Below are 14,303 nucleotides of genomic sequence, written 5' to 3'. Positions count from 1 at the left end.
GTAGATGGTCAGGAAGATCTTTTTCTATTAATGACACTTGGCCAGATCCCCCGAGGTGGGCAAGATTTTGCTAGGTGGGGACTTGTAAGCAAAACATCACAGACCTAATTATGGAGATCAGAGTCACAAGTAACAAGAGGGTTTTGGTTATTTTGGTTGTTATTTGTCTAGGAGTAGTAGAAAATGGGGCTAGAATGGAAAAAGTAGTACAGACTATATACAGTCTTGCATTCGAGCCTCAGTTGAAACATTGCCGTATTTGTCATGGGGACCCATTGATGTTTTTGTAGTGAAATGCCTTAGGAAATAGTGTTGGGACAATGGAACACCAGTTGGATTGAAGACAAGAGTGATAAGAGGCAGCAAGGCTTGCGTGGAAGCTTTGGAATAAATCTGTGCATGCTTCTGTAAGGGCAACAACATGTACAGATTCAAGACTCCTTTCCTTGTCTCTTTGAGCAGGTACGTCCTCGTCACCGCGGGCCCCGTGTTCACTGAAGAAATGTGGAGGCTTGCCTGCTGTGCCCTGCAGGACGCCTTCTCTGCCACCCTCAAGCCCGTGAAGGTAAATTGCTTGCAGCAAGAGCCAGAGCAGGTTCCCATCTTCATGCCTCTCAAGTGGGGCATCTGGATGCTGCCTTCCTCCTCTTAGCAGGCAGTCTCACTTGAACTCCTACAGAGGGGGGAGAAAGAAGCTGTCAGATCAGTGCTTTTGTCCCAGACACAGGGATGATGGCAGCTCCAGGACGGGGCCCGGAGGCACCCAGGGAACCTCTGCTGTGTTTCTCCCCAGGATCTGCTGGGCTGCTTCCACAGCGGCACCGAGAGCTTCAGTGGGGAAGGCTGCCAGGTGAGGGTGGCGGCCCCCTCCTCCTCCCCCAGTGCCGAGGCCGAGTACTGGCGCATTCGAGCCATGGCTCAGCAGGTAAGGACTGGGGACTTCTAGAAGCTTCTTACTGTCAGTCTTGTATCACCAGACTGCCTTTCATTCCCTTAGGGAGATACCCTTCCTGGCTCTGACATCTTGTTAGTGCTGTTCTTGATGAGGAATGACTAACCCAGTCAACAGCATCGTAATCCTCTCCACCATCTCTTTCTCAGTGCGTCCTCCAGTGCCCAGATCAGTTAAAGTCCTTTCTCTGCCTGGCCACTACACTTCATACACCACCTGACTTGCTTGGACTCCTTATATTATCCATATTTGCTTGCATATTGATGTTACTTACAGTCTACGAATGCCTAAGGATGGCAAACCTATTTGGGTTTTTTTCTAGTATCTCCCGTACAGAGCTTAACATTTATAAGCTGCTTAATTTCCGTGGAATGTAACTCATAAGTAAAATTAAAATAATGCAGGGATCACCATGTACCAATGACTTTTTTTTCTTCTGGCAGATGTCAGAAGTCAGAAAAGTTGGTTGTAATCTCCTGAGTAGCAGAGAACATATTCTTACCTTGGTATTCCTAGAGGAAGGCATATAGAAGACACATAGTAAATGTCTGTTGAGTGAAGAGAGTTACTAAATCACAAAAGGCCTTCCAGCATTACCACTAGCTACAGACATGCCCCCAAATACTTAAGTGACATGTCAATCTATCTCTAAGACTGCATGGGGCTTCCAGCAGCAGGATTAAGCACTATCCCTAAATTTACACATATTCATAATCGTGAGTGGTTGTTGAGAATTCAGTCTATCATGTATTGGCAACAGACATATTTGAAGTATGTCTTCATATGCAGAAGATATTTTGCAAATGTGTGTGGTATGTTTAAAACATGAAGCAATTTTTATAAATGTATATGCAGTGTTGGATTGAATTATTGGATAAGTATTCTAATTCTTTAAAGTGAATTGGGGATTATATTCAAAGGTGCCTTTCTCTAGAAGATCTGTTTAAATCCTTAATAAAATCTCTCCTTAGTACAAAAATAATTCAGGATACCCTGATTATCAGTTGAGAAGTTTCCTGGCTAGGTCCAGTTTCTGAAGGACTTTCCCTAACACCCCTCACATAGTGGATCAAGAACCTTCCACCTTCAGCTTCTCCCATCATCTACTGTCCACATTCATGACACCCCAGGACATGATGGCTCTACTGTTCGGAAGGGAGAGAGCACATACCACTGATGCATCCATGGCCAGTCCACAGAGGTTGGAAGGGAAGGAATGTCATAAAGCTGCAGTGAAGACCCACTTCCATCCACATGGCTGTGGGGGACAGCTGTAGCAGAAGGGCACCGGAACGAGAGGTGGTCCTCTGACAGGATAGCTTCCCTAATGGGAATCCATTACACTGCTAAAGATTTTCCGCATGAGCTTACAGTGGGCTTCCAAACTCATCCCACCGCACAGCAAGAACATGGAACCTTCTTCTGAAACAATAGATCATTAATGGAGAAGAAAGGCAGAGGCCATTTAGTGAAGATTTTACTTTGTAATATTTTCTCTTCCTCAGTCCCCAACCTTTCTATTCTATCCACCTTTCAGATAACCCAGATAATTTGACAATTCTTACAAAATTTGGAAAGAAAACATTTTAAGAAGACTTCTGTTTTCAAAGGGAAGAATCAATAAGTGTTTACTGTTTTCTTAGTCACTTCTCCCACAGTCCCGTAGAGTAGCATGGCCACATCTGTAATCCCAACAGGAGATCCTAATTAATTTCTTATTCCTGTGTTGGATGGAATATAATACCACAGAGACATCAAAATCAAAGATTTTTTACAAACACAACCCCTCTTTATTTACTCTCAATATTAAATTCAGTGCTTGCTAGTTGGAGTGTAATGAGTTGTCACATGATAAAATTAGTTGTGTTCTTAGTATTAGTGTCAGCTGCTAACTTCTGAATATTTATTCTTCTGTTCTAATGCTATGTGTACGTAATACACACATATTAACTCTCTCAACAAACACACCAGGTAGGAAACCATTATCAGCCTCACTCTATAGGTGAGGAAATGAGTAGGAAGAGTAAGCAACTTACCCAAGGCCAATCAGCTAATCCCTGGTGGAGTCAGGTTGAGGATGATGGAGCTCTGAACTGTACCTTTGCAGGTGTTTATGTTGGACACCCAGTGCTCACCAAAGACTCCAAACAACTTCGATCATGCTCAGTCCTGTCAGCTCATTATTGAGCTGCCTCCTGATGAGAAGCCAAATGGACACACCAAGAAAAGGTAAGCAGCTAATAAGCTTAAACATGTGGACAACTTAGAACAAGGGAAGTCCATTTATTTTCGGTTGTGGCTCCTTGTAATCCAAGCTTTGGCTAAGAATACTGAAAACATTTATAGAGTCATTTAGCAAAGGTTTTTACAGAAAATTGTTTACTTTTTAACCAGAGCTTCCACATTTCACATGTACTAGTTTGCCATAACAGAGTACTATCCACTGGGTGGCTCAAACAACAGAAATGTATTCGCTCACAGTTCTGGAGCCTAGAAGTCCAAGATCCAGGGGGCGGCAGGGTTGGTTTCTTCTGAGGCCTCTCTCCTTGGCTTCTGGATGGATGCTTTCTCCCTGTGTCTTCACATGGTTTTTCTTCTGTACATGTCTGTGTCCTAATCTCTTCTTATAAGGACACCAGTCACAGTGGATTAGGGCCCCACCCTAATTATTTTTCAAGACCTTATCTCCAGATGCACAGTCACACTGTGGGGTACTGTGGATTTGGACTTCAACATATGAATCTGGAGGGGGACACAACTGAGTGTGTCTATAGTATTATCCATATTATGCTTTTTTAAAAAATTTGTAGTGTGAGGCTTGATTCATGTTGTTTTGGGGGAGAAATACATCAACTTCTCCTGAGCAATCCAGCTGTCAGGAGACAAAAAGATCTGTGCCCTTCCACATGAATCTTGCCCTTTTTAGATTTATTTATTTATTATTTTAGAGAGAGTAGGGGGGAGAGGCAGAGGGAGAGAGACAGAACTTCAAGGAGACTCCCCACTGAATGCGGAGCCCAATGCAGCCTGATCCCAGACCCTGAAATCATGACCTGAGCCGAAATCAAGAGTCGACGCTTAACCGACTAAGCCACCCAGGTGCCCCTAATCTTGCCATTTTTAAATACTACCATTTTGCCTAAAAAAAACGATTGTTCCTAGACTTGGCGATAATCGCCATGACTGAAATTTCCCATTTTTAAATTTCCAGCACACAAATAGTAATGATAAGTATTTGAGCACTATACATGAGATTCAGTGGCTAGATATTTCCCCTCCCATTTTATCCATGGGGAAACATTCAGAGAGGCTGGGCCACCTATCCAGAGACACACAGCACAAAGGCATGGAGCCACTTGGCATTATTGGATTTGACTCTTATTACAGAGCAGTTCTTAATTTAGCACAGGATGTAGCGCAAGATGAGTTAGACCTAAGGAAGGTTCATGTATATACCGTCAGGTGCATCCTCAAAGGTCCATGCTGAAGTCACCCATGGAAAAAAAGACCTAAATCAAATTGATTATAATATTAATAAGGAGAAACCTGGGTGTGATTTTAAATCGCCGTGGCATTGATAGCCCCGAGCTTCACACAAACCACTGAGTATGAGAGCTTTAAGATGTAGTACTTGAAATTCTGAATGTTTCTCTCTGAAACTGGCATTAGCATGTCTTGTCAGCCACCTGTTGGGCAATTAACTCTCCAGGAGGAGATCTTTCCTTTGCACTTGGCCTCAGAAGCACGCACAGTCCCCTTCGTAATGGGTGTGGGGAGAAAAAGGTTGAAACACTTGGGTACAACAAATTGAAAAATTATCTGTTGATTTTTGTTTGTTCCAGGTCTTTTTTTTTTTTTAATCTCCTATCAGCATAGGTGATTAAGAGTTGCACATCTGTAACCAGTTATTTCACTTTTTCGGTACCTTTCTGAAATTTTTATCTCACTATTGCTCCGGCTGCTTCCCTTTGTTTTCTTATTGTGCAGCATGTAGCTTGAACCTAAAGAAAAAGGAATTTTCTGTCCTTTTCACATGCACACTTAGCAATTTTATCTCCTAAAGCATCAAAGGGGCTATCTTGGGTTGATAAAGATACTCCATAATTCACACATGGCCTTGCATCCACCATCCTTTTAAATGTTTTCTGGGAAAGGACTTTCCAGCTCTCAGGGAAGATGATAGATCATGTCCTGTGGGCTAGGGTGTTTATACCTTCTGAAGGTTGATCAGACTCACCTCTCTGGCTGTGGTTCCTGCTTCAGGAGTCCAGGCTGCCAGGGGCACAGGGTTGAGGTGTCTGAGCCATTTCTCAAGGAGAACATTTCCTCCAGGCGGCAATCTGTTCAGGCGCCTGCGCTTAGAACCAGCCTGTTCGTGTTACTCCATTTGTCTTAGACACTTACTTACATCTTCCCAGGCCCTGGGGACAAAGATGAATAAGATACTGCCCTGGCCCTTGAGGACTTTATGGTGTAATGGGGCAGACAAGGGAACAGATTTGAGTGATGGGCGACAGGATTTCCCTTTAGTTAGCATCCTATGGCTGTAGACATGAAACGCTAGACCAACTTGGTGGCTTTTAGAGCCTCGTCTTCAGAAGAATGCACATTCAGGGTTCCTAGTAACTTAAATAACTTAGCAGAAGGAGGGGAGAATGAGGAGTTATTGTTCAAGGGGTATTGAGTTTGGGATGAAAAGGCTCTAGAAATAGTGGTGACAATTACCCAAAATTGTGCAGGTACTTAATGCCACTGAATTGTACTTTTAAAAATGGCTCAAATAGCAACTTTATATCATGTATATTTTACCACCAAAAAAAAAAAAAATCACTTCAGTGATTTGTTAGAAAGGGTTAGAGTCTGTAAATGACAGATCTGTGCTGAGCCTTCTGTGTCCCCTCAGTGCAGGGGGGCAAGGCCAGCCTTTAAATGTACAGAAGCATCTGTGTTCTTTTCTGTTAAAAGAGTCATTTTTATTTATTTTTTTTATTTTTATTTTTAATTTTTTTAAAGATTTTATTTATTTATTTGACAGAGAGAGAGATAGCGAGAGCAGGAACACAAGCAGGGGGAGTGGGAGAGGGAGAAGCAGGCTTCCCGCTGAGCAGGGAGCCCGATGTGGGACTCGATCCCAGGACCCTGGGATCATGACCTGAGCCGAAGGCAGACGCTTAACGACTGAGCCACCCAGGCTCCCCAAAGAGTCATTTTTAAATGCAAGGTCACAGCTAGACATATTAACATAATTGGATCTTTGAAATAAACAATAAGAGTTGTCATACTTTTATAATTACCCTGTTAAGGGAATTAGTTTGCCACATAATGGCATAAGCTATTTTCATGCAATTCCAAGAGCAAAGTGAAACCATAAACCACAAACCACAAGGGTGAATTAAAATAGTCAGTAAAGGTAGTACCTAGAACTGAAATTGTTTTCTTAGAAGAGGCCAAATCACCAAGGGGCACATGTAAGGCTTCCTTATGTGCGCTGTGCCCACTTCTCAACCATGAGTCCTGGCCAGGTGTCTATTTGCCCTACCCCACCCCCCATGCCACATAGCTGACCTGAGGGGCATCTCAGTGGATCCAAAAGAACATTCGGGGCCCACAGAGGAGTCCTGTGACGATGATGGCAGGAAAGGATGCAGAAGAGAATTGCAGGTGTTGAGTGAACACAGCTTTCTCTCTCCTAGGTTTGGTTTAGAAAGCTTGAGTTATCTATTTCTTAATTTTGCGAATGTTTGGCCCTCATCCATCTCACGTGCTGGAAGCCCTGAAGTTTTTACGTCTATGCACCTAAAGCATTAACAGTTAATCCTGGTAAACTGGTTTGGTCCCTAGAAAGATAGATTTCAGTGAGACTGCTCACAACTTTGGGTTTGAAAACAAAGTCCAAAGGGTAGAGAAGAGAGCCAATTCAAATTCACAGAACTGACCAGACATTGTTACTTTCTGATTTTAGTTCCTTCATAGTTGCAAGTAATAAAATGTCAAATGTTGTATCCCTTTACTGTGTCTATACTGAAAAGTTTTTATAAAACAGTAATATTACATAGTGCCTAGGTTTGAGAAAGTATTGGCAATTCCATTATCATAATTAAAATGGTGATCATGTAATGCCCCCAGAAGTTGGCCTTTTATTTTTTTTTAAGGATTTTATTTATCTACTTGAGAGAGACAGAGAGCACGCCTAAGGCGGGGGCGGGGGGCAGGGGGTGGCAGGGAAAGGGAGAAGCAGACTCCCTACTGAGCAGGGAGCCCGACGTGGGACTCGATCCCAGGACCCTGAGCCGAAGGCAGACGCTTCACTGACTGAGCCACCCAGGCACCCCGAAGTTTGCCCTTTTTGAAGGAAAGCATTGAAATAAAGCAGTTTAGTGTATAATTTTGCCTATGTCATTCTATAGTGCGTAACATCAGAATCACTTTAAAGTAACCCGCATGGGGCAGAAGGCTACTAATCAATCGCCTTCTTTTCTTTTGAAGCGTGTCTTTCAGGGAGATTGTGGTGAGCTTGCTGTCTCATCAGGTGTTACTCCAGAACCTGTACGACATCTTGCTAGAAGAGTTCGTCAAGGGCCCCTCCCCGGGAGAGGAGAAGACGGTGCAAGTCCCGGAGGCCAAGCTGGCCGGCTTCCTCAGGTACATCTCCATGCAGAACCTGGCGGTCATATTCGACCTGCTGCTGGACTCATACAGGACGGCGAGGGAGTTCGACACGAGCCCTGGGCTGAAGTGCCTGCTGAAGAAGGTGTCTGGCATTGGAGGCGCGGCCAACCTCTACCGCCAGTCGGCCATGAGCTTTAATATTTATTTCCACGCGCTGGTCTGCGCCGTCCTCACCAACCAGGAAACCATCACCGCCGAGCAAGTGAAGAAAGTGCTTTTCGAGGACGAGGAGAGAAGCACAGACTCGTCCCAGCAGTGCTCGTCCGAAGACGAAGACATTTTTGAGGAGACGGCCCAGGTGAGCCCCCCGAGGGGCAAGGAGAAGCGGCAGTGGAGGGCCCGGCTGCCCTCCCTGAGCGTGCAGCCCATCAGCAACGCCGACTGGGTGTGGCTGGTCAAGCGGCTGCACAAGCTGTGCATGGAGCTGTGCAACCACTACATCCAGATGCACCTGGACCTGGAGAGCGGCATGGAGGAAGCGCCCGTCTTCAGGAGTGACCCGTTCTTCATCCTTCCCTCCTTCCAGTCGGAGTCATCCACCCCGTCAACTGGCGGGTTCTCGGGGAAAGACACCCCTTCTGAGGACGACCGGAGCCAGACCCGGGATCACACCAGCGAGCCCGGCAGCCTGAGGGCGGGTGGCGGGGACCTGCTGCTGCTGCCCCCGAGCCCCAAGGTGGAGAAGAAGGACCCTGGCCGGAAGAAGGAGTGGTGGGAGAACGCGGGCAACAAAATCTACACCATGGCGGCCGACAAAACCATTTCCAAGTTGATGACGGAGTACAAGAAGAGGAAGCAGCAGCATAACCTGCCCACGTTCCCCAAAGAGGTCAAAGTGGAGAAGAAGGGCGAGCCACTGGGTCCGAGGGGCCAGGACTCCCCGCTGCTTCAGCGTCCCCAGCACTTGATAGACCAGGGGCAGATGCGCCATTCGTTCAGCGCGGGCCCCGAGCTGCTGCGACAGAAGAGGCCCCGCTCCGGTTCCACCGGGAGCTCCCTGAGCGTGTCCGTGAGGGACGCCGAAGCACAGATCCAGGTGGGTTCCCGCCAGCCCGGGGATGCTGGGAGGCGCACCTGGCAGTGGGGCGGGGGGCTTCCAGGGACAGACGTGTCCCCCTTAGGGAACACTCACACATTCGCGAGTTGACAGACACCAGTTCCCCTCCAAAGTCAGAGGGTCGCCTGAGCCTAACACATACCATCTGCCTGGGTCAATATATCTGTGTGAAACTGACATTTTACTCTTACATAACTTCAGGAATTATTTTTATGGGTTATAAGAGATACTGAGAACTCGGAACTCACCCAAATAAATAAGATGGAGCTGAAGCTTCCAAAGTGGATGTGCTTTCACTGGCATTGAGTCCTGAGTTTATCACTGGAAGATGCACTGAAGAAATATGTAAAGGGAAAAAAAAAAAGCCAAAATGCCTATTATTAGATGGTTATACCAGCGAATATCGATGTTTTCATCTCGAGTTTTTCTCATCCATTAGGAGCACATAACAATTTTCATCTTTAGAGGGCTTTGAGTGCTCCTGTTCCTTCATATATTTAAAATGAGTAATTCCATGGTACATCAAAAACTCAGCTTGAGAAGAAAACAATGTTGGTACAGTTTGTTCAATTTAAGATGGTGAAAGAGGAATAGAGGGATATAGAGTCATAGGGGGCCCTTTAAAAATAATCCAGGGGTTTAAATTGTGGGCCTAGGATCTTAGATCCTAGGATTCTGTGAACCTACACAAGAACATAGTCTCAGAATAAACATAAATTTGGACTTAACATGAATCTTGCAAGATGCCTTATTTTCCTCTAAAATACTGGAACATAGAACCAAATTTCAAAATCCACAAAAGTCAGGTGAGACTTACAAAAGTCCAGTCAAAGGGAGATGTATGGTTATTCTATAATAGATGACCTTCTTGATAAATGTCTTAATTTTTTTTATGTCTTGGAGATTTGCTTATGACTTTAAAAGTTATCCTGAGTGAAGGTAGTCCTATTCCAGTTTGCTAGGCATTATAGAGACTGATCATTTAAAATGTCCTATGTCCTATGGAAATTTCATTATGAGAAGGCAGGAGAGTTTTTAAAAATCTGAGGAATAAGTAAGATTTTTGTACAGGCATACCTTGGAGATATTGCGGGTTTGGCTCCAGACCACTGCAATAAAGCAAATATCAAAGTGAGTCAAATGAATTTTTTGGTTTCCCAGTGCATGTAAAAGTTATATTTACACTGTAGTCTATGAAGTGTGCAATAGCATATCTAGAAATATATCTACATACCTTAATTTTAAAAATACTTTATTGCTAAAAAATGCTAACCATCCTCTGAAGTTTTCAGCGAGTCAGTCTTTCTGCCCGTGGAGGGTCTTGCCTCACTGTTGATGGCTGCTGACTGATCGGGGTGGTGGTTGCTGAAGGTTGGGACAGCTGTGGCAATTTCTTAAAATAAGGCAACAATAAAGTTTGCTGTGTTGACTCACGAACAATTTCTCTGTAGCACGCAATGCTGTTTGGTAACATTTACCCACAGAACTTCTTTCAAAATGGGAGTCAGTCCTCTCAACCCTGCCGCTGCTTTATCATCTAAGTTTATATAATATTCTAAATCCTTACTTGTCACTTCAACAATCTTCATGGTATCTTCACCAGGAGTAGATTCCATCTCAAGAAACCACTTTCTTTGCTCATGCATAAGCAGCAGCTCCTCGTGTGTTCAAGTTTGATCAGGAGATCACAGCAATTCAGTCCCATCTTCAGGCTCCACTGCTAATTCTAGTTCTCCTAGAACTAGCTTCTTCCAAACTCCTGTTCATGTTGATGTTTTGATCTCTTCCCATGAATCACAAATGTTCTTTTTTATTATTATTATTATGTTAGTCACCATACAGTCCTTCATTAGTTTTTGATGTAGTGTTCCATGATTCATTGTTTGCATGTAACACCCAGTGCTCAAAGCAGTATGTGCCCTCCTTAATACCCATCACCAGGCTAACCCATCCCCCCACCCCCCTACCCTCTAGAACCCTCAGTCTGTTTCTCAGAATCCATAGTCTCTCATGGTTCGTCTCCCTCTCCGATTTCCCCCCCTTCATTTTTCCCTTCCTTCTCCTAATGTCTTCTGTGCTATTCCTTATGTTCCACAAATAAGTGAAACCATATGATAATTGACTTTCTCTGCTTGACTTATTTCACTTAGCATAATCTCCTCCAGTCCCATCCATGTTGATGTAAAAATTGGGTATTCATCCTTTCTGATGGCTGAGTAATATTCCATTGTGTATATGGACCACATCTTCTTTATCCATTCGTCTATTGAAGGGCATCTCGGCTCTTTCCACAGTGGCTATTGTGGACATTGCTGCTATGAACAAATGTTCTCAATGGCATCTAGAATAGTGAATACTTTTCCAGGTTTTCAATATGCTTTGCTCAGATCCATCAGAAGAATCACTATCTATGGCAGCTATAGCTTTACAAAATGGATTTCTTATATAATGACTTGAAAGTAGAAATGACTCCTTGATCCATAGGCTGCAGAATAGATGTTGTGTTAGCAGGCATGAAGATAGCAGTAATCTCATTGTATATCGCCATCAGAGCTCTTGGGTAACCAGGACATTGTCAATAAGCATATTATTATTTATTTTTTAAAATTTCAATTAGCCAACATATAGTACATCATTAGTTTGTGATGCAGTGTTCAATGATCCATTAGTTGTGTTTAACACCCAGTGCTCATCAGATCATGCGCCCTCCTCAATACCCATCACCCAGTTAGCCCATCCCCCCACCCCCCTCTCTTCTGCAGCCTTCAGTTTGTTTTCCTGAGTCAAGAGTCCCTCATGGTTTTTCTCCCTCTGATTTCTTCCCATTCAATTTTCCCTCCCTTCCCCTATGGTCCTCTGCGCTATTCTTTATATTCCACGTATAAGTGAAACCATATGACAATTGTCTTTCTCTGATTGACTTATTTTACTTAGGATAATACCCTCCAGTTCCATCCATGTCAATGCAAATGGTAAGTATTCATCCTTTCTGTTGGCTGAATAGTATTCCATTGTATATATGTACCATATCTTCTTTATCCATTCATCTGCTGAAGGACATCTTGGCTCCGTCCACAGTTTGGCTTGTGTGGACATTGTTGCTATGCAGTCAAATGCTCTACCCCTGAGCTATACCCCCGACATTGTTGCTATGAACATTGGGGTGCATGTGCCCCTTTTTTTCACTACATCTCTATCTTTAGTGTAAATATCCAGTAGTGCGATTGCTGGGTCGTAGAGTAGCTCTATTTTTACCTTCTTGAGGAACCTCTATACTGTTTTCAATAAGCAGTATTTTAAAAGGACTCTTCTTTTCTGAGTAGTAGTTCTCAACAGTGGGCTTAAAATACTCAGTTAACCATGTTGTAAACAGATGTGCTGTCATCCAGGCTTTGTTATTCCATTTATAGAACACAGGCAGAGTAGATTTAGTGTAATTCTTAAGGGTTCTAGAATTTTCAGAATGGTAAATGAGCACTGGCTTCAACTGAAAGTCCCCAGCTGCATTAGCCCCTAACTAGAGAGTCAGCCTGTTCTTTGAAGGTGGGCATTGACTTCTCTCTAGCTATGAAGTCCTGGATGGCATCTTCCCACAGAAGGCTATTCATCTACACTGAAAATCTGCTGTCTAGTGTAGCCAGCTTCATGAATGATCTGAGCCAGACCTTCTGCAGAACTTGCTTCAGCTTCTACATCAACACTTGCTGCTTTACCTTGCAACTTTCCGTTATGGAAATGGCTTCTTCCCTTGAGCCTCATGAACCCACTTCTGCGAGTTTCAGACTTTTCTTCTATAGCTTCCTTACCTCTCCAGCCTTCACAGAATTAAAGAGAGTTAGGGCCTTGCTCGGGATTAGGCTTTGGCTGAAGGGAATGTTACGGCTGCCCTTGATCTTCTATCCAGACCACTCAGACTTTCTCCATATTAGCACTTAGGTTGTTTCTCTTTCTTATCATTTGTGTCCTCACTGGAGTAGCACTTTTAATTTCCTTCAGGAACTTTCCCTTCACATTCACAACTTGACTAACCTAGGTTAGAAGCTAGGTTCTTGTGCCAGTCTCGGCTTTCAACATGCCTTCCTCACTAAGCATAATCATTTCTAGCTTTTGACTTAAAGGGAGAGACCTAGGACTGTTCCTTTCGTTTGAACACTTAGAGGCCATTGTAAGGTTATTAATTGGCCTAGCTTCAGTATTGGTGTGTCTCAGGGAGTAGGGAGACCTGAGGAGCAGGAGAGAGATGGGGGGAACTGGTGAGTGGAGCAGTCAGAACACACACATTTATCAATTAAGTTTACCATTTTATATGGGCACGATTCATGGCATCCCAAAACAAGCAGTAGTAACATCAAAGATCACTGATCACAGATCACCATAACAAATATAATAATAATGCAAAAGTGTGAAATATTGTGGGAATTACCAAAACGTGACACAGAGATACCAAGTGAGCAAATGCTATTGGAAAAATGGTGCTGGCAATGGACTTGCTCCACACAGGGCTGTGCAGATGTTCAGTTTGAAAAAAAAAAGAAAAGAAAAAGCAGTATTTGGGAAGCAGAGTAAAGCAAAGCACAATAAAACAAGATACTCCTGTAGTCCATGAAACCTAAAAAGAAGGTATTCCTAATGGTAGAGGAGACTCCGCTACTCCTTGTATGTATGAACTTAAAATGACAACTTCTAGCCCCATTAAATTAGTAAAGACTGATTTTTTGCGACCTAAAGCTCAGAAAACTCACTTGCCAATTGGCAGGGCTTAGCCACACCTGAGAGTTCAAATGAACCCAGAGTCGAAAGCTGCTAATCATTCTCCTCAATCCTTTCTCTTAGGCATGGACCAACATGGTGCTAACAGTTCTCAATCAGATTCAGATCCTTCCAGACCAGACCTTCACGGCCCTGCAGCCAGCGGTGTTCCCATGCATCAGCCAGCTGACCTGCCACGTGACGGACATCAGAGTGCGCCAGGCTGTGAGGGAATGGCTGGGCAGAGTGGGCCGGGTCTATGACATCATCGTGTAGAAGACTCACATTGACGAAATACAATAGTGGAGGTTAGAGAATGCCTGCTGGTCCAACAGATAGCATTTTCCCCACCACCAGCCCCACTGAAACCAGTCTCAGAGAACAGTCTGCCCCTCCCTCGCTAATCAGCACAGGGGCCATTCTGGACACTCAACCTTGTATCTAGAGGACACAAATGATACTTTGATTTTGCACATTATTTCAGAAAAGTCTCCATTCTTTGACACATTTCTAAATTTTGATGTTTATTTCCCAGTGCTTTTGCCTGCAATGTTATTCCCAAAAGGGTACCTTTCAAGGACTACTCCTTTGAAAACACTACACTGATCCATCTGATTTTTTTTTTTTCTTTTAAATGCAATTGTTAAGGAAATATCTGCTGGTAAGTCAAGCTGATGTGTAAGCACTCCGGCATCTGGTAGCAGACATTCTTCATCAGAGGAAGATTTTCATTATGATTATGGGCTTAGCGGGGAAGAAAACAGTTGGAAAAACATATTCTTGGGTGTCATAGTCAAGAAAGGGATGACTTCCTCTGTAAAATGTTCCAGAATGTTTCAAAGTTGTCCTAAATTGTCAAGATTTTCTGGTTGGTAT

General features: G+C 43.8%; 1 protein-coding gene across 1 annotated transcript in view; it reads left to right on the top strand.

The window, feature by feature from the left end:
* The window catches only part of ARFGEF3 (ARFGEF family member 3), a 166,266-nt gene extending 152,563 nt beyond the window's left edge, over positions 1–13,703 (top strand). Inside the window, exons 30-34 of the mRNA XM_021693398.1 lie at positions 463–565; positions 794–925; positions 3,060–3,181; positions 7,439–8,657; positions 13,512–13,703. Coding sequence (XP_021549073.1) covers positions 463–565; positions 794–925; positions 3,060–3,181; positions 7,439–8,657; positions 13,512–13,703 — 1,768 coding nt within the window. The remainder of the gene's footprint in view (positions 1–462; positions 566–793; positions 926–3,059; positions 3,182–7,438; positions 8,658–13,511) is intronic.
* The last annotated feature ends 600 nt before the right edge of the window (positions 13,704–14,303 follow it).

This window comes from Neomonachus schauinslandi, chromosome 8 (genome assembly GCF_002201575.2).
Source record: "Neomonachus schauinslandi chromosome 8, ASM220157v2, whole genome shotgun sequence".
In the NCBI taxonomy this organism is placed as follows: domain Eukaryota; kingdom Metazoa; phylum Chordata; class Mammalia; order Carnivora; family Phocidae; genus Neomonachus; species Neomonachus schauinslandi.
Note: the sequence above shows the minus strand (reverse complement) of the source record. Positions and strands in the feature narration are given on the sequence as shown.